The sequence below is a fragment of the Nycticebus coucang genome, chromosome 11 (genome assembly GCF_027406575.1).
Source record: "Nycticebus coucang isolate mNycCou1 chromosome 11, mNycCou1.pri, whole genome shotgun sequence".
NCBI lineage: Eukaryota > Metazoa > Chordata > Mammalia > Primates > Lorisidae > Nycticebus > Nycticebus coucang.
This window is the reverse complement of record NC_069790.1, coordinates 88507859-88527197: the sequence shown is the minus strand read 5'-3', so window position 1 is coordinate 88527197 and position 19339 is coordinate 88507859. Positions and strand designations below refer to the sequence as shown.

General features: G+C 40.4%; 1 protein-coding gene across 1 annotated transcript; it reads right to left on the bottom strand.

The window, feature by feature from the left end:
* Positions 1 to 5305: 5305 nt before the first annotated feature.
* Positions 5306 to 8192, bottom strand: LOC128560056 (pre-rRNA 2'-O-ribose RNA methyltransferase FTSJ3-like). The gene is given in 3 exon segments (XM_053553527.1): positions 5306 to 5850; positions 5853 to 6293; positions 6296 to 8192. Coding segments are annotated over 3 exon segments (2517 nt in total). The 5' UTR covers positions 8154 to 8192; the 3' UTR covers positions 5306 to 5632.
* Between the last annotated feature and the right edge of the window lie 11147 nt (positions 8193 to 19339).

The following is a 19339-nucleotide window of genomic DNA, read 5'->3' as shown; positions in this document are numbered from 1 at the left end:
CATAAGATGGGAAACCAAGTTGTACAGAACAGATGGGAAATCTCAATAAGAGAATATGAATTAGTAAGGGCTGAAATCAAGGTTGGGCCCTCATCTCTCACTCTATATCTTTCTGCATGATACGCTTATATTTTCTACCAAAGGATATTATAGCCAGTTTCTAAGTACAGCAATGTAGCAAGGTAAATAATGCCAGGTGATCTGCCCAAGTGTAAACCTTTTGGTTCAAAATGGACATTTCCTTCAGAATTTTACTTAAGATTCATCTTGCTCATTTCTGAAAACTAGGAAAGAAACTGAAAACTGTAATGACTTACAATTTACTGAGACTTTTACGTATGTATTATTTCACTTCTTCCTTAAAATGACCCAGGGAAATAGGGAGAAAAGGTTTTATTGTCATCATGTTGGAGATAAGTTATCTGAGCCTTTGGAAAGAAAGGGCTCAAGGTTGTACATTTATAGAACGTTAATTAAAAGCATGGGTTCTTGGCTTGATGCCCATAGCATAGTGGTTACGGCATCAGCCTCATACACCGAGGCTGGCGGGTTCAAACATGGCCTGGACCTGCTAAACAACAATGACAACTGCAACCAAAAAATAGCCAGGCATTGTGGTGGGTGCCTATAGTCCTAGCTACTTGGGAGGCTGAGGCAAGAGAATCGCTTAAGCCCGTGAGTTTGAGGTTGCTGAGCTGTGATGGTACAGCACTCTACCAAGGGCAAGATGGTGCATCTCTTGTCTCAAAAAAAAAAAAAAAAAGCATGGGTTCTTGGCGGAACACTACCTATATTGAATTCCTGGTAGTTATATAATCTTTGCAAATTCTATAACCCTCCGTGCCTCAGTGTCCTCATCTGCAAGGTTTAAATAATAATAGCATGTTCCTCATAAGGTAGGGTGAAGATTATTTTTGTCAGTCAATGTAAAGCGTTTTATGTAACTTTTGCCACATAGGAATCTCTTAAGAAGAGCTGACTTTTATTAAATAGTGACTGAGCCAGGCCTTGGACCAAGTTCTTGGGTCCAACTCTAGTTGTCTTCCTATCATTAGAGTTTGTCATATACTCTATGTAGAAAAGCAAGTTGAAATAAATTTCTTTTGAAATGCCCTTTTCAGGAGCATCTGAGGCTAAGGATGTCTTGTTTGGAATTTTACTTAACTCGTCCCTGAATTAGAAGGATAAATTCTTATCCTTGCTTTGTATCCTTTTGCCACATCTTAAGAAATACTGCATAGAATGTAATTTTGGCAGAGTATGATGAAGATCTTAGTAACAACACAGAAGTTGTTCTTTTTCATTTTAACTTTTTCTGCAAAATTTCAGACCTCGAGGAAATCGAGGAAATAACAAATCTTTTTGTTATGACACATGCTCAGACTTTCTATGTGTCCAAGGACAAAACTTTTCTTTCAATATTAGATACTTAACATGATATCAGAGGCTGCATCAATTATTTTTTACTTTTTATATCACCTTTGGTTTCTTTGCACAATGCATTATTCCGAGACCTGGATTAAATTAGTCAATATTAAAAAAAAAACAAAACAAAAACAGAAGCCATCATCCTTGGCGTCCTGGAACTTATAAATTGTTATGATTGTGATAATTTTCCCAGACCAGTGGGAATAACAAATGTGTTTGTCAACAAGCTACTTCCTTTAAATGAAAGGCCTAATTGAGCAGATGCCTTTTTCTTCAAATTCCCGCGTTTGGAAAAATCCTAATCTTTGCCACCATTTTTCAGTTCCGTGGAAGGAGAGAAGTGAGATTCCTTTCTCAAAGGAACTTTGATCACTACTCTGCTCTCCTTTTTGTTTTTTTTTGTTTGCAATCTCTGTAGCATTATCTGGACACACATCTTCCCAACATTGGGCAAGTCTCCCCAGTGACAATTTTTATTTTGAAGTTAATACTGATTTGGATAGCAGTCTTCATCTTTGACATATGGGAAAATCTCATCTGGCAACCCTTCTATATTTCAAGCAGTTCTGAAAATGTTCCTAAAGATCTTTATAGACCACTTTCTAAAAAATGGGAGAATAAAGATGACCTTCTACTTTGGAATGTGATAAGGGTTGTAGCCTGATAAGGTTGAATGAGCTACTCTTTAGAACTAGAAAATCTGGGTTAAAATCTCCATGCTGTTACTGGCTGATTGATAAGGATGAATTTTTAATCCATCTTTAGTTTCATTTTTCTTATCTATAAAATGGACATACAAATACCTATGTAGAAAGATATTTTGAAGATTAAAAAGATGCTATATATGAAGTTCACTGCCTAATTCAAAGCAGCTGCTCAGTGAATCCTTGGGCCTTTTGTTTCTTCCTAGTGGAAGTGCCACAAGAGGAACTAAGACTTCTATCAGAGACACACAGACTCATTTGGTCTGGCCTGAGCAATTGGTTTTTAAAAAAATGGGTAGGCATATTATAAAGTTGGGAGATTTTATATATAAAATCTTGGAGTAAAAAAAGAGGAGACAGTGTGGTCATACCGAGCCAGCATTACCCAAGGGCCCATCATCATGGCCTCTAGACGGCTGTGCATGCACCATTTTGCCACAGCTCCTGGCACAGCCTGTATTTCCCATTGGTTAGGCATCATTACTTTCCATAAAGTAAATCCCCAAAGTTCAAAACCCACTGTCATTGGAGTAGATACCTGAAATTGTTCTGTGATTTGGAGTCAGGAAGACTCTCTATGTCCCTTTATGGGTAGAGGAGAAGGAAACCCATAACCCCCCAAAGACGGACATATTGGGCTACATCAAAATTTAAAAATTTTGTATGGCAAAAGACACAGTCCTAGTCAAAGACAAATGATGGACTGGAAAAATAATTTGAAATAAAGAGAAAGGATTAATATCTTGACTATACAAGAAGGTTTTATCAACTGCTAAGAAAAGCAAACAACCCAGGAAAAAATTGGGGAAAAGATACAATGGGGCAAAGGCTGTGAAAAGGCAATTTAAAGAAGAAATGCAGGTGGCTAATAAATACAGATAAACACAGGGAGTGAACTGCACTGTTAACTGTGGAAGGGTGAATTATGACAATAGTGAGAAACCAGTTTTTACTTACTAAACTGGCAATAGTGAAAAAAGAGTGACAACATCTCACACTGGTGGGAAATAGGTACTCTCACCTATTGCTGGGGGTATGAAAAGGTGCACTCTTTGGGGAAAATAATTGGCCTATATCTAGTAAAATACATACAATGTTTAATTTAGCAATCCCACTTTTGGGACTACCCTAGATGAATAAAGTCTAGTATATCAGGGTATATGTAAAAGATATTTTTTGCAGCATTACTTGTAATGATAAACATAACCAAACAAATCAGAAAAAGCAGAAACAACCTAAATGCTCATGAATACGGGAATGACTAAATTTTGAGGCATCCATCCCATAGATTATCAGGCAGCAATGAGAAAGACTGTATTATAAACCGTAGGAGTACCCCTGTAATCGTGCAAAGTGAAAGTAAACTGCTGCAGATTATCTACATTGGGAGGCTGTGGCAAGATAATCGCCTAAGCCCAGGAGTTGGAGGTTGCTGTGAGCTGTGTGATGCCACGGCACTCTACCGTAGGCGATAGAGTGAGACTCTGTCTCTACAAAAAAACAAAAACAAAAACACAAAACTCTAGAATCAACATATTTGTCAGTCTTTCTGTAAGCACAAGAGGCATGTAAATATGGGTGAGGGACTCTACTGGAACAGAGGCAGCATTGAAGGGGGATTGTTGAAGTCTGAAAGCATGTTACTTTTTAAATAATTACATCCTGACATTATTTTACACATAGCATACATTACTTACATAATAAAAAATCAAATAAGAAAACATTAAAAAATGTTTTTCTTTAGCACTGGCCAAGGGGCGGTACCTGTGGCTCAAAGGGGTAAGGTGCTGGCCCCATATGCTGGAGGTGGTGGGTTCAAACCCAGCCCCGGCCAAAAAAAAAAGCAAAAAAAAAAAACAAACCAAAAAAAGCGCTGGCCAATGTACACATTTACTCTCCCAAAGCCCCTTGCTCTTGAAGAGGCATAATGATAGAATGGCCTTGAGGCACAACAAAAAAGCCATCTGTCCTCTTTAGGGATTGAACCTTTGACCTTGGTCTCAACAGCACAAAACTCCAACTGAAAAAAAAATCCTGTTTATACATTATCATAGCAAACTCAGAAACTTCTTGCAAATATACACTGACATAAGATCACCTTAATTAATTATAATTTAGTTATTATGTTAACTTTTATTCATAAAATTTATGAAATTGCTGGTCATGGTGGCACATACCTATAGTCTCAGCTACTTGGGAGGCTGAGGCAGAAGGAACATTTCAGCTCCGTCGTTTGAGACCAGCCTGGGCAAAATGGTGAGGCCTGTCCTTTAAAAAAAATTATGATACGTGAATTTTAATCGAGTGTGAAGCTAAAATTATAAAGTCTCAGTTTCAAATATATAATAAATGTTATCACCCTTTTAAAAAAGTTGATTTACCCCATGTTCTTTAAAATGTGAGTTTGATGCCATTTAAGCCATATCTGCTCTTGTCACAACTGCCTATAGGTTTCAGATTAGTGAGGTTTTTGAAATATGACTCTCCTTACACAAAGGAATCCGCAGCACTTGGCATAAAGATTCTAATCTTTGGCTTCCTGTGGTAAGATTTACAACTGTGACCTTAGGCTCTATTTCTTTTGGAGTGTAGTCACTTTAAGTTACCAGTGATGATTGCTTCGAGTTAGGTCAGCGTGAATTGCCTAATATAATGTCAGATTCGTGCTTCCCAAGGGCTGGGCGGTATTAGAGACATGAAACAAAGTGAATTTTAATGTCCGCAGAGGCAGTGCTCTGATATATGAGCCACCTCGGCAGCAATGAATTTCCATGGCAGGGGTTTTCAACACCACTTCCTAACCTCTTCCGTGTTCTCCATCTTTTAATTCATGGAATATTATGAGTTCACTTTTAATGAGGTGAGATAATCTGCAACTAGTTGGTAAAGAGATGAAAAGAAATAGTTACAAGATATAGAGCTATCAGAGGGCCAACCTTTTCCTAAGATGATAAAATGAAAGAGTTGAATGAGCGACTCAGCAAAACTGAAAGCAATGCCCTTTACTTTGGGTAACTCACCATGACCTACACGTTGAACCAGAGCCTTCCTTTCAGGCCAGTTCAAAAGTGAATATTTTTTGGTTTAAGATAGTTATAACCGGTGGTAAGTAAGAAAGGCAGTTTAAGAGTCTGGTTTTTCTTTCTTTCTTCTTTTTTTTTTTTTTAAAGATATTTCTTCCACTGCCCTGGTTTTATTCAAGAATAGGATGGGGGAAAGCTTAAGAGCCCCATATCCCTGGGATTGGGCTACAATGAATGCACCCCACACTGAACTTCCCCTTATGGTTTCACACTGACTTTTTATCCCCACATTCTTCATGGAAGGGTTGTAGGGTCTGTAAGGACAGTTCAGCAATATTTTCTTGGGAGACTGTCCTTCAAGCAGACGGCTTCCTCTCTGCTCTGGACCACCATGGGAATTCTGTACCCATTCAAGCTGGCCAGGGAGGGTCATACCACCTCTCCCCTTAGTCTTCTCAGAGGTCCAGTAAACCCTGCTCACTTCCGCCTGTATTTTTTCTTTTGCTCCTTACGCTGCTGTGCTCTTTGGTCCTTCTTCATCCTCGAGTCCACCACCTTAAAATGGCCTCTGACTCCAGTGGGCCGGCGCACCTTCTGGCCTACACCTTTTTTTGCTACAACATACGTAACTTGGCGTTTTTCCTTGCCAAGTCCAGGCTTCTTATAGAGACTTCGCAGCTGTGCCACTTTCTCTTTTCTGAGATGAGAACTGTGTTCTCCACAGCTGTGTTCACCACAGCTTCTGCCTTCTTCCTGGTCTGTTCCAGCTTTTTCAGCATCCTCCTTTTCTTTCTGGCCTTGGCCTCAGCCACTTTTTTGATGGGACGAGCATTGATTTCTCTCCAGCGCTTCCGGTAATGCCCCAGCTCTTTCTTGTCAATAGGCAACTGCCGTATCTGGTGCTGCTTTTCCTCCTGCACAAACCACTCTGGAAGCTCCCCTTCTTCCTCATTAAATGAATACCTGTTGAAGGAATTATCTATGAGGTCTCTCTTGGCCTCTTTGGAAGAGGCAATAACAGCACCTAAAGCAAGGCCTTCAGCATCAAGTATCCGATGTTTGACTGGGTCCTCAATAGGCACTATCTCAAACCCATCGTCATCTGACTTAGGCCCATGGTTGCGCTTCCTACCATGGGGGCCTCCCACCTTTCTTCATCCTCACTGCTGCTACTATCACCACTGTCTGAGGTGCCATCTCTTTCTTCCCCTCCAGGGCCAGTGGCAGCTTCTGTCCCTGAAGAAGCCTCTGTCCCCTTAGAGGCCTCATCATAGCAATAGGGAGACTTTTTCTCAGTCTTCAAACTGGAAGGTGGTTGTGATGGCAGTGGCTGCTGCTGCTGCCCCTTCCGACGGCTCTCGTGCAATAGCTGAGCTTGGCTGATCTCCAGGGCCTCATCAGTATGATCCTCAGTGCCACTGAAGCCTTCCTCTGAGAACCACAGGGTGGCTTGTTCTTCCTGTAGCACTGCCTTTTCCTCCAGTGGTACCAGTAGTGGGTTCTCTTCTTCCTCTTCCTCTTTATCGTCCACTTCATATTGCACACACCTCTGGTCCTTTAGACCTTGATGTCCCCTGACTCCTGCCACTTCTTCTGGATCCAGGTCACTATCCAGAGATGTATCATCATCCTCTTCAACATCTGACACATAGATGTCATCTCTTGGCAGATGGGACAGAAATGTGTCTGCAGCACTCATATCCCCTTTTGTTACTTCCTCTAACAACTGGTGACCCCGAATGCTACGCAGAGAGAACATGCCAGTCTCCCCCTCATCTGCGATGGAAACCCCAGGCAGATCCATCTTCAGCTCCACACGCTCCCGCTGCTTTCTCTGCTCACGTAGCAGCTTCTTTTTCTTCCTCCTTAATCCTGCCACCTCCTGAGCCTTCATCTCCGCCAGGGCCTGATTCAGTTGTTCCTCCTCCTCTTCCTCCTTAGAGGGTCGCCTTGTGGTTGACTCTTCCTCATCACCTTCTTCTTCCTCTCCTGAGCTGAGGCTGATGTCCAGTGCTTTTGCTTGCTCTTTCAGCTTCTTGGCCACATATCGCCGAAGCTTTGTTCTCCAATTCAGTAGGGACCTGAGCTCCTTACGCCCTAGCACTTTGATGTCCTGACAGCATGCCCGTATGTCTTCAGTGGTGGCTGGATGCTGGGCCAATTCTTCATCATCCAGCAAGATTTCGCTGGACTTGGACAGGAAGTCAACAGGGTTGGCAGCTCGAAGGAAGTCAGTGACTGAGGTTCGGTGATACAAAGTGAGGTCACCCTCAGCATAGCCTTCAGCCTTTGGCTTCTTCTTAGTCACCAACTCAGTAACAGTGTTTGCCTGAACTTCAACTTCCTTGAAGGCAAATTTGGGGTCAAAGAATTTGCTATCAACCTTGTCAGGAGCCAGGAATCCTTGGCAGACTACAAAGATCTCTACAGATTCATGGTGAGAGGCTTGGGGCTTAGTGGCCTGGACACGGCAAAACAGTTGCTGAAAGATCCACAGCAGAGGCTGATAATCACGAGAACGGAAAACCTTTGTGATGAAGCAGCCACCAAGAGCCAAAAAATCACAAGCTAAACGCAGAACCATCAGTGTCAAATGAGCTTGTGAATAAGCATCATGGACCCAACTAGCCCCAACGTTGGGAGCCCCATCTTTGAGCACGACATCAACCTTCCAGGTCTTCAGTTCCTTCCTCAGGGCCTGCCTGCAACGTTCTGTTGTGATGTCCTCCTGGAGAGTCACCACATTGGGGAGAGGCTTGATAGGCACCAGATCTACTCCTACAATAAGAATGGACACAGGCATAAACTTGGCACCCACCTGCAGCCATCCCCCTGGCGCAGCACACAGGTCCAGCAAGGCTCCGGCTTTCTGCAAGAACTGAAAGCGGCGATTGAGCTGTATCAGCTTGAAAGCAGAGCGCGAACGGTAACCCGTCTCCTTTGCCAAATGATAAAACTTGTCCCGTCTGCTCTTGCCAACTTTGCCCTTCTTGCCCATGGTGGAATGGGCGAGTGTTGCTCAATCCTAAACCGGTGCCGTTTCCAAGAGTCTGGTTTTTCTATTCAGCTATTGTCTAGTTTTCACTGGAGGAAGTCACATACACAGAACATGAATAAATATGTTGTTAACACTAGATGGCACTCAAGGGTTGCTTTTCAACTATGCTCCAAGGTCTTTCTCCATTAATTACCTCCTTTAAAAAGAGCAAACATGCTATTTAAACAAAGGATCCCTGTAGTTGCTCTGTAGTTCTGTTTTTATATTTATAGTCATGCAATCAATATGTTGGAAGAGTAATTAATTTTTAACCTCAATCTATGGGGAGATCAAATGTTAGTAGAGTTAATGGATGGAATAGTCTTCATTATGCGAAAGTGACACTAATGATAAGGCAGGGAAGAAAGTTGAGGTTGTAAACCATTGTGCCATCAAACACAATCGGAAAGCAACAGTGCCACGTGATTGTGGGATGCTGACCTCTTGCCATTCCTTCAATGCGGCCGTAGTTTCTGTTTTAGTCATCTAAACCGTCTGCGTGATTGAAACCGTCTCCTAACTGATCTTATAAGGCATTTCCTTTTCCCATCAATGCTGTTGGAGTTATTATCCCAACTGGTAATTCTGATTTTGTTGCCCCTCTGTTTTGAAAGGCTTTCATTATGCCTTTTAATTCACCTTAGTGCAATATTAAAGGTTTTCATGAATGGAGCCCTCTCTGGGCTACTGGAGTACATATCCTAGTGGCAGGAGGGTTGTATGACTCTTCAACAACATTTTTGCAGTCTGTGTGCCAGACTGTGTGCTGTGTTCTTCCAAGAGAGATAATGCTCCCATGCAGTGGTAGTTTGGCATTATACCTGTGGCACAGAGAGCCCTGATGGGCTCACTCCCAAGATGGGGTGAGTTGGCATGGTCAGAACTGAGGAGCTGGAAGCCAAAAAGAGCAAAGGACTCCCCTTCTTTTATCTTGACTGTATTTTCCCATCACCCAATCCCATCCTTGGATTTCCTGGATCATGAGAAAATAAGAAAGATCCTAGGTTATACACGTGGGAAGCTCACAGTCAGTTGTACTCCAAGACCCATTATCAACAGGCATATTACAATTTCCCCCCAAATGTTACCATCTCTTGTTCCATAACCATTTTTGTGCTTTTCTGACTTTTTTGAGGACACAATTATTTCAGGGCGAATGTTCTTTTCCTGCCCGTCCATCTAGGTCAAACTTAGATGTATCTTCTTTCAGATAATCTTGTCCAGCACCTACTGTTGTAATGAATCTCTTTCTATGGTGAACTTACAAGTTTATTAATGTGTATGCCTAGGACAATAACCTAACTAGTTTGGATTTGTATCTTTATTTTTCTTTCCTAATAAAAGTGTAAAATTGTGAAGATTTGTACATCATTTTATCCCTTTCATTGCCTGACCAAATGCCTCATGCAGTACAGATCATCTGTAAATGTTGAATTTACTAAAATTGGGTACGATAAAACTTGATCAGAGTACTCAGGTTGGGTGATCGTGTCAGGGATAGCTTGTGTTTTTGGACCAATCATCAAAAGGAGAATTTTTTAAAATTTCAAAATATGAAGGGGGTACAAATCTTTCTGTGTCACAGATACATTGTGTCATGCTGAAGTCAGGGCTTTCTGTGCACTTACCACCTGGACAGTGTCCATTGCACCTGGTGGGTAAATTTTCATCCATTACCCTTCTCCTGCCTGCAGTTTCCCCTGTAGCCCCTGGCTGCCCATCCCCCAACCTGTTTAGTGTAAGAGAATGAAATCCATCTCCTGTAAGCCAAGGTTGTTTGGGGGTTTTCTGAACCTAATCCTGATTAATTACACACTCTAGATTAATTGAGCATCCTTGTATTTTTTTGGTTTTAGGGATTTTCTCTAATTATGATAACAATCACAAAGTCTGTCATCTAAGTGTAAGCAGAGTTTAGGCGTTTCAAGGGAACATGTAAATGCAGGATGCACAATTCCCCTCTTCAAGATAGAAGACAATCTTGGATACAATTTATGTTAATTTAGTGAGGCAAATTCTGGAACAATTTGAATGCAGCAAAATTTTTCAGAAGAACTGAAGAGACATCATTTGGGATATATAACGATTTGCTACTGCTGTAGTTTTACTCACCCATCACAATCAGTTGGGGCCTAGATCAATTGAGCTAAAAACAAAAAAAAGTGAGCTGGGTGGCACCTGTGGCTCAAAGGAGTAGGTTGCTGGCCCCATATGCTGGAGGTGGTGGGTTCAAACCCAGCCCCGGCCAAAAACTGCAAAAAAAAAAAAAAAAAAACAGTGAGCTAAAAAATAGTTTAAAAAACTATGTTGTTCTTTAGGGTACATAGTGGCTCAGTTCTCTTTTTATAGAGCCAGAGATTAATTATATTTGCATGGTGGGAATGAGGAAGGAGAGTATTGAAATAAAAAAGGAAGAAATTAACATTTGTTGAGTATCTTTAGGAGGCTTGTAGCAGATGCATTTTGCAGTGCAGTAACTCACCTTCTTAATCTCACCTTGGCTCTCTCTGGCCTCTGTCTCTAGGTGGTCTCTGTCTGGTTCCATGGCTTCACTGGAATGTTCCACCAGTGAACCACCCAATGTTGAAAGTTCTGATGTTTGTCTATCTTCCTTGTCTTTTTCCCTCCTTCCCTCTGTCCCTTCTTTTCTTTTCTTTTTCTTTTCTTTCTTTCTTCTTCCCTCCTTACCTGTCTTCCGCCTTTCCTTTCCTTTCTCCTTCCGTCTTTCCTTCCTTCCTTCCTTCCTTCCTTCCTTCCTTCCTTCCTTCCTTCCTTCCTTCCTTCCTTCTTTCCTTCCTTCCTTTCTTTCTTCTCCTTCCTTCCTCCCCTTCTTTCTTTCTTTCTTTTTTTTTTGAGACAGAGTCTCAAGCTGTCACCCTGGGTAGAGTGCTGTGGCATCATAACTCACAGCAACCTCAAACTCTTGGGCTCAACCAATGCTCTTGCCTCAGATTTTCTATTTTTAATAGATACGAGGTCTCACTTTTGCTCAGGCTGGTCTCGAGCTCAAGCAATCCACCTGCCTCGGCTTCCCAGAGTGCTAGGATTACAGGTGTGAGCCACCACACCACCCTTCCTTCCTTCCCTTCCTTCCTTCCTTCCTTCCTTCCTTCCTTCCTTCCTTCCTTCCTTCCTTCCTTCCTTCCTTCCTTCCTTCCTTCCTTCCTTCCTTCCTTCCTTTTCTTTCCTCTTCTTTCTCCCTGCTTTGGAATAAGTGCCCATTGGGAACAGCAGTCTTGGCTAGTCAATTGATTAATTATACACTCTTTATTAATTGAGTATCATTACTTTTTTTTGTTTGTTTGTTTTAGGGACTTTCTCTAATTATGATAATGATCATAAAATTTTTCATCTAAGTTAAGGTGTTTCAAGGAAACATGTAAATGCAATTGGATAAGATAAACAAATGATCAAATCTGTTCTTTCCATAGAAATATACCTATTAGGTAGAAGGCTCTGAATAATATTTTTATTTAAATATATTATTTATTTATTTATTTATTTATTTGAGACAGAGTCTCATTATGTCACCCTTGGTAGAATGCCGTGGTGTCACAGCTCACAGCAACCTCAAACCCTTAGGATTAAATGATTCTCTTGCCTCAGCCTTCCAAGCAGCTGGGACTACAGGCACCCACTATTTTTGTTGTTGTTGTTGTAGTTGTCATTGTTGTTTGGCAGGCCCTACCTGGGTTTGAACCCGCCATCTCTAGTGTACGTGGCTGGCATCCTAGCCACTGAACTACAGGCGCCGAGCCTGAATAATATTTTTTAATTTAATAAATGAAAATCCAAATTTGTGTGGCTAAATGTTGAGCAGGTGGCAGAGCTGGGATGGGAACCTAGCACTATCTTATTTCAAATGTTTGTTCTTTCATTACAACATCTCCCTATCAGTCAACAGGACTCAGAGTTCTCTGATATTGAAGCAAGAGCAATTTTAGTTAAATAAAGTAAAGAATTTCAGTAATGATTTGGTTAATTTGTGTTCCCTCTAAATAATTTTACCTGAACTCCACAGATGCCTCAGTTAACCACACATTGTTTATTTGAATTATTTAAATAATTACCTCAACTCTCACTGCATTTTTTGGCCCTCATTTATTATTCTTTCTATGTATGAAGAACCATTTCCTTTTAAAAATAATGTTGTCCATACCCTTATGAACTAGTTAATTTTCTTTTCAACATTTTCTTTTGGGTTATGTAGATATGACCTAATAGTCACTGTAATAATGCTGTTGTTTCAAAGGGTAGAGACCTTTCTTCTTACAAAAAGTTGAATGTGAAGAAAAAAAAAGCCCACCTCATACAGTGTGAAAATGCCTGTTTTTCTTGGTAATATTTCATTTCCTTAGCAAGACTATTTTCTTCTGCTTTCCATTGTCAGCAGACAAAAGAGATACAATTAAATCAAGGAAACCTGGCAGCGCCGATTTTGGAAAATAAAGGGAATTCAGTTTCTGATTTGAACAAAGAGCAATTTGTTATGTTGGAAAAACACTGCTCTGATGAGATTCAAACTCAATGTGTCTCATGTTAGCTCAGGACACCACCTCGGATCTACATTTGTGTTTATCTTTGAAAAGGGGCAGCTTTTTTACCCCCAAACTTTGAACTCCAAAGAGGACATGGAGTTGTTTAAGGGTCAGCTAGCAATGAGCACCCAGCAGGCCTGAGCAGAGGCTGGGGCCAGATTTGCTGCCTTGTGTAGCCTTTAGCCCATTGATTCTGAGTACAGATTTGTGTAAACAACTCCAGCAATTATGTTGGAGCAAATGAAATGCTGGGCTTGGTTAGAGGAAGTTTTACTGATCGAAGAATTTCTTAGGAGACTTGTGAAGTAAAACATGTATTTTGATAAATCTAACAATCATAAAACGCTTTATGCTTGTATAAAAACATCATAAAATTTCCTGTTTACAGTCAACACTGGGCGGTATTAAAGTACAATGTAGAATGATTAGGTGCCATGGAAGGTCTTGCAGGTAGTGAAGTCAGACCGGACTAGGACCATGGTCTTCATAACAGGTTAGTACTGTTAACAGGGTGAAGGAAACCAGTATCCATGTTCCTGAATTTTGCCTTCACATTTTTCTGAACTGTGTCAAACTATAGACCTATTTGGAGTTCTAGCCAGTCCTTGGGTTACAGATGACTTGACTTACGATCACCATACTTACAGAAGGTCTCCCAAGGCTCCCCCATAAGGACAATTTATAATGAAATAATTAAATTATGGGAAAGTTTTGAGACAGACTGGGTTATGGTCCATTATTTCCCAGAAACACAGTCAACAGCATCCTTCCTGATTCACCTGAGTAGGTTTCAAATTGCTCAGCTTATAGGTGTTGCTGGGAGGGCTTCATTTGTTGCTGTCTACACAGATTTTACATTGCTTGAATTTTGTGTATCTCAAAACTTTCATGATGACCTACATATAATTCAGGAATTAGTTTCTTCTGTGCCTGTAGACAAAGCTGCATGGTACAAATGGCTTTATGCTAGCAGCTGGTCTACATGGCCGCCTGTGCATAGCATCACTTTGCTCTTCGCTTTTTTATTCCATCTTGTGAGTCTGTGTTTACCCTTATGATCAGGTCTCCAAAGCAGAAGTCCACTGCAAGTCCTGCAGGTGAGACTGCAGAGAAAAGAAGGTGATTACAATGGAAGTAAAAGTTGTAATAATTAAGCATTCAGAGACAGGCCATCGTTCATAGGGACAGTGTTAGGCAGCCGTTGCTCAACTACTGGAACAGTTATAAAGTATCAGCAAAGTGAGAAGAATCACATATGTGAAAGTCAGGGCTCCAATGAAGGCATCAATTATTATTAAGCAGCGTGGTGGATTAATTATTGAAATGGAAAGGTTATTGTTTTGGTTAAAAGATCAAAATAAGCATGACATTCCTATTAGACTAGGAATTGAAAGAACTACAAAGTTATACAAATTTCTGTAATTTATTATTATAATCCAGGGGCATTATTATTATTATTATTACAGTCTCACATTGAATTATTATTACCACAAATGAGCCATTATGCTAGTGTTATTATTAGTATTACCATATATGTCCTATTCATTAGGGATCTGAGTGACATACAAGTTCGACCTAGAGACATGCTTGGGAATGTATCTCGTTCATAATCCGGGGACTACCTGTAATTTTAGTCTAGAGTCTTCTACATTGAATCTTTCCTGGAGTAAGGCAAGGTCTCCAGAAACAATGACTGCCACTTACTGAGACCTTTGCATATATCATTTCACTCAATCTTTGCACGGTCTTATGAGGAAGCCACTATTAGAATTTTTGTTTTATAGATTTGGAAATTGAGGCTTAGGAGGGTTAAGCAATTTGTCCAAAATCACACTTCTGGAAAGTGGTAGAAATGACTCAGACTTAGCATGTCTGATTCCCAAGGGTGCCCACCTAGCCTCTGGGTGGTGGGAGCTGCCAAGCAGAGGGGAGGGGCGGGTAGGCCTGTGAGGCAGGTCACTGGGGCTAAATTAGACTGGATTAAGTCAGTAATATGATGCCAGGTGATTCAGGTTTCCACATGTGGGTCTTTATGTAACAGTCAAAATTAGATTGGGTGTGCGTCTGCCAAAAGGATAGTTGGAGGGAAGGGAAGCAACTTGCTCCAGTAAACAACTCATCTCTGTGATGGAGGTTGGCCACACATAAGTATAGACCCAGTCAGCTAAAAGTTGTCAGTTAGCTGAGATTCTGAAATAATCCCTCACAGAACAATGCCTATCAGAAATGGCAATTTATTTTTATTATCTAAGTTTAAAACCTTTTATAACCTCCAAGCAGTCTGGAAATTTCCATTGTAAACTTCGATTAAAAAAAGAACTAGAATTTTAGAAAAGTATAATATTTTGCTGATTTTTAAAATATCTATATTTATTCTGTTTTGGCAAAGGGAAAGAAACAAGTAAATCTGCTTTTGCAATTTTTTTTTTTTTTTTTTTTTGAGATAGAGCCTTAAGCTGTCATCCTGGGTAGAGTGCTATAGCATCACAGCTCACAGCAACCTCTGACTCCTGGGCTTAAGTGATTCTCTTGCCTCAGCCTCCCAAGTAGCTGGGACTACAGGCACCCACCACAACACCCGGCTATTTTTTGGTTGTAGTTGTCATTGTTGTTTGGCAGGCCCTGGCTGGATTTGAACCCGCCAGCTCTGGTGTATGTGGCTGGCGCCTTAGCTGTTTGAGCTACAGACACCGAGCCATGCAATTTCTTATTAAGAGAAAATAATTTCAATCGCCCCTCCATGTATGTAAAAGTTGAGCAAAACAATTTAAAAAATTGGTTTGAAGGGTAGTGTGATTCAAATTAGCTTGGTCTAGCCCTGTTTTATACAGCTTGTATTCTCATATTTCTGGTGGGAGTTCAAAGTCACAGAGGCAGGGAAACAATTTCCTTGACTGGGGGCAGCATGCTGAATAATAGTTTCTTCAGTAAGATAAAAGCTACTGTCTATTTTAGTTTAGACCCTATGCAGGGTGGAACATTTTTGGAAGAATATATGTGAGTGTCAACATCGGTTACTTGTACAGAGTGGGGATGGAAGATGACAGAAATCAGTCAGAGGGATGTAAAATCTTTCTGTCCAGTTTAAAATTTTTCCACGAAGATATATTTTATAATGAAACTAGAACAAAAGAATGAATTGAGGTCCACTCCATCGAGGGGTGGGCACAGGTTCTCGAGCAGGAAAGTGACATAATCAGATATATTAGATAATTTGGGTAACTGTTTTTAGGTTATAAGAAAGAGACAATATGGAGAGGATAGAATCAAGAGGTCAGCTGTTAGAATAATCTTGAAATAAGATGTTGAGTAAGGACTTCTAAGCCAAGTGTAAGTTAGAGACAGTATTTGAAAGCCCACGTGGAGGATCCACATTTTCTTCAGATCAGGGTATTTAAAATAAAATGATTCAAGGCAAACAATTTTAGGAACTTCAATATGCCTTTGCTAGAAGGAGTTGCATTGTTATTAACAGGTTCATTCTCTATCAATATATTGTTTTATATACTGAACATATCCTCAGCATAAAAATATGAGACTGAGGTATGAAAGAAAATAATGATATATATTTTCTGAATCACAACTAAATAAAATAAATAAAATCAGCACATGACATATTTTTTCATTAGCTTTTTTTTTTCTTGTCAATGGTGGCAGCCCTGATTTTTTACTTTCTGTCACTATAAGCACTCGTTTATTAAACCAACAGCATTTCATTAAGCAAGACTAATTCTTGAGAGCATTACCTTAGCCCATTAGCTTTCAGGCAGTCATTAATTCCTGTGACATATCAAGGGATGAGATCATTATTGTTATCATTATGATTTTTATCGGTTAAATTCATTTTTGGAAAACACACCTATACACTTTTAACATAGGATATCTTCTTTCTGAAACGTGTTGTTTAGTATCTTTTTGACAGTGACTTGATGATTCTTCCTGGAGGTGTTCCCATAGGTCTTTGGTGACCATTGAAGCTAATTTAAATTCTCTATGTTGGATTCTCACAGCTTAACAAGAAATTGGAAACAGCTTTGCCGTGGTATCAAGCTAGGATATTTGGGTTTCTATGCAATTTTTCTTTACGGGAACTTTGGAAATCATTTCTAACGACTATGGGACTGACTTCAGAAGTGTGGTCTCTTGGGGCAGGATTTCACAAAGGCTCTGACTTCAGCATTTCTTGTTTATAAGAATTGTTGCCACTGATGAATATGATGGTTGTTTAGTTCCAGTTCTACAAAAGGAAAGCCCCGGCTTGACTATAATGGAAAGAGCAGATGTCACAGGGACAGCGTGGCAAACGTCAACTGAGAGTTTGCTGTCTGAGAGCGGTCTGTCCGTGACCACTGCCTGACACTCCCAGAATTAGAGACAGGGAGAAGAAAACTCATAAAGCAACTGTGGAAATTATGATCAACCAACGAAGGTACATGAAATATGGTGCTTGAAAATTTCAGGCTGCCAACAAAAATAAGAACTGGTATTATAGATCCCCTAGACCATAAATGAGGAACACAAATGGTTTGGGGGAGCCAGAGCTGAAAAACAGTTCTGACATGTTTGGATGCCAAAGATTTTTAAAGTTGATCTCTTTTGGCCTGGTAAGATTTTATGCATTTTTGTCGTTCCAGCCGAGAGGTCTAAGGATTAGTGGATGTTTTCTGCCAGCCTGGAACTCATGTGGTGAAAAGAATGTACTCATGTGACAGTGGAAAAGTGAATACGTAAAGACAAAGGGGTTCTTTTTAAGAAAAGGGATAAAAATTAATTCTCATTGTGATCTGGGTGTAGTGCTTCAGAATACTGTTGAATTAGTACTTAATTTACATTAGAAATTTGTCTATGCATTCTGCGTAGGGCTGTTTCCTCCCAGAGTTGCTTCTTGGATGGTACCTGGTTTTCAGAATGCTTGACCAGCTTGGGTTTAACTACGCAGGAGAACAGGACCTGAATCCTATTCTAAATTGGTGTCTATGAGGAACTAGCCTTTTATTAAGGTAATAATAATAATAGTAAAGGACTAGGATCTGTTTGAAAATTTGAATGCTGATTTTATATGGACAAATAACTAATTCATATCTGCTTTAAAAAATCTGCACTATTTATTAAGAAAACCACATTCATCAAAATAGCTGAGAAAATGGAAAAAAGGGGAAGACATAGTGTTTTCTGTTTCCAATATTTGTTAAATATTTGCCTTGAAGCCAATTAAGTATTAGTTGGATGGCAAGATAGTAATTCCTATTAATGATGGACTTTTCATTACTGTAGATATGCTTTTGCAATTTTCCTAGATTTCTGCTTCAGGGTCACATGGTAAGTCAATAGTAGTTATAAACCTCTCAGCATTGTGATCAATATCTTTGGCTGACGTAATCTAGACCTCTGGTATAATTTACAACAAAGGACAGTTTGGGCAAGCTTCTGTTTTATTACCTTCAATTCACCAACTGAAATATTTCACCAGTTGATGACTGAAATTCTTTTGAATTTTTTGATAAATAGAGAATTGAAATGGTCCTGAAGAAAAACCTCAAGTATGAAGAGTAAAAACAGCAATAATCATCTTTTCCTTTGGGGCATAATGCCTGCATACTTCTGTACATCCCCAAATCATCTAAAGTGGCATGAGAGTGAATCACGTGTGTCTGTGTAGCTACCTAGGTGTGTCTAGTTATCCCGATGGATGGGAAGATTCATGAAGTAGTTAGTCCTTGTATTCCCAACACATGTAGCATATAACTAAATCAGTAACGTATGTAGTCCACTTCTACCTGAGACTGAATAGTCATTAACCATCTATTTGAGCAAAATAAGGAACAATAATAATCTCTAAACACCAATACTGAAATCTGTGACTCCTATCATTGCACCTTTACACAACATTGCTGTAACTTAGATGGATTCTTCTTTTCCATATCTGTTATGTATTCTAGACACAAAAGGAAATCAGTCATTGGGGAAGTGATTAAAGAATGAGTGGGGGGGCGGCGCCTGTGGCTCAGTGAGTAGGGCGCTGGCCCCATATGCCGAGGGTGGCGGGTTCGGACCCAGCCCCTGCCAAACTGCAACAAAAAAATAGCCGGGTGTTGTGGCGGGTGCCTGTAGTCCCAGCTACTCGGGAGGCTGAGGCAAGAGAATAGCGTAAGCCCAGGAGTTGGAGGTTGCTGTGAGCTGTGTGATGCCATGGCACTCTACCGAGGGCGGTACAGTGAGACTCTGTCTCTACAAAAAGAAAAGAAAAAAAAAGAATGAGTGGGGAGTTCATAGAAAGAAGGGATGGAGGTTTCCTGCAGATGTCCTGCACGCAGGGGACAGGTGTCCTGTCTGGTCATCCTCTCAGCCCCCACCCTGTCTTATCATGCTCAGGGAAAGATGAAACCAAAGCAGGTGTGAGGTGAGGAATGGCTAAAGATTTGGATTTAAATACCTATAACATCTCTTTTGGGTCTCATTTCCCTTTTAGCCAACCACAGGCTACACTTACGTGGGCTTTTATTGCCCAAGACTAAAGGTAATAATATTCCATGTATTGAGCTACTATGGTGGTCCAGGTGCCTTTACATACTCTTTTTAGTCCTCAAACAACTTGGTGAGGTAAGCAGG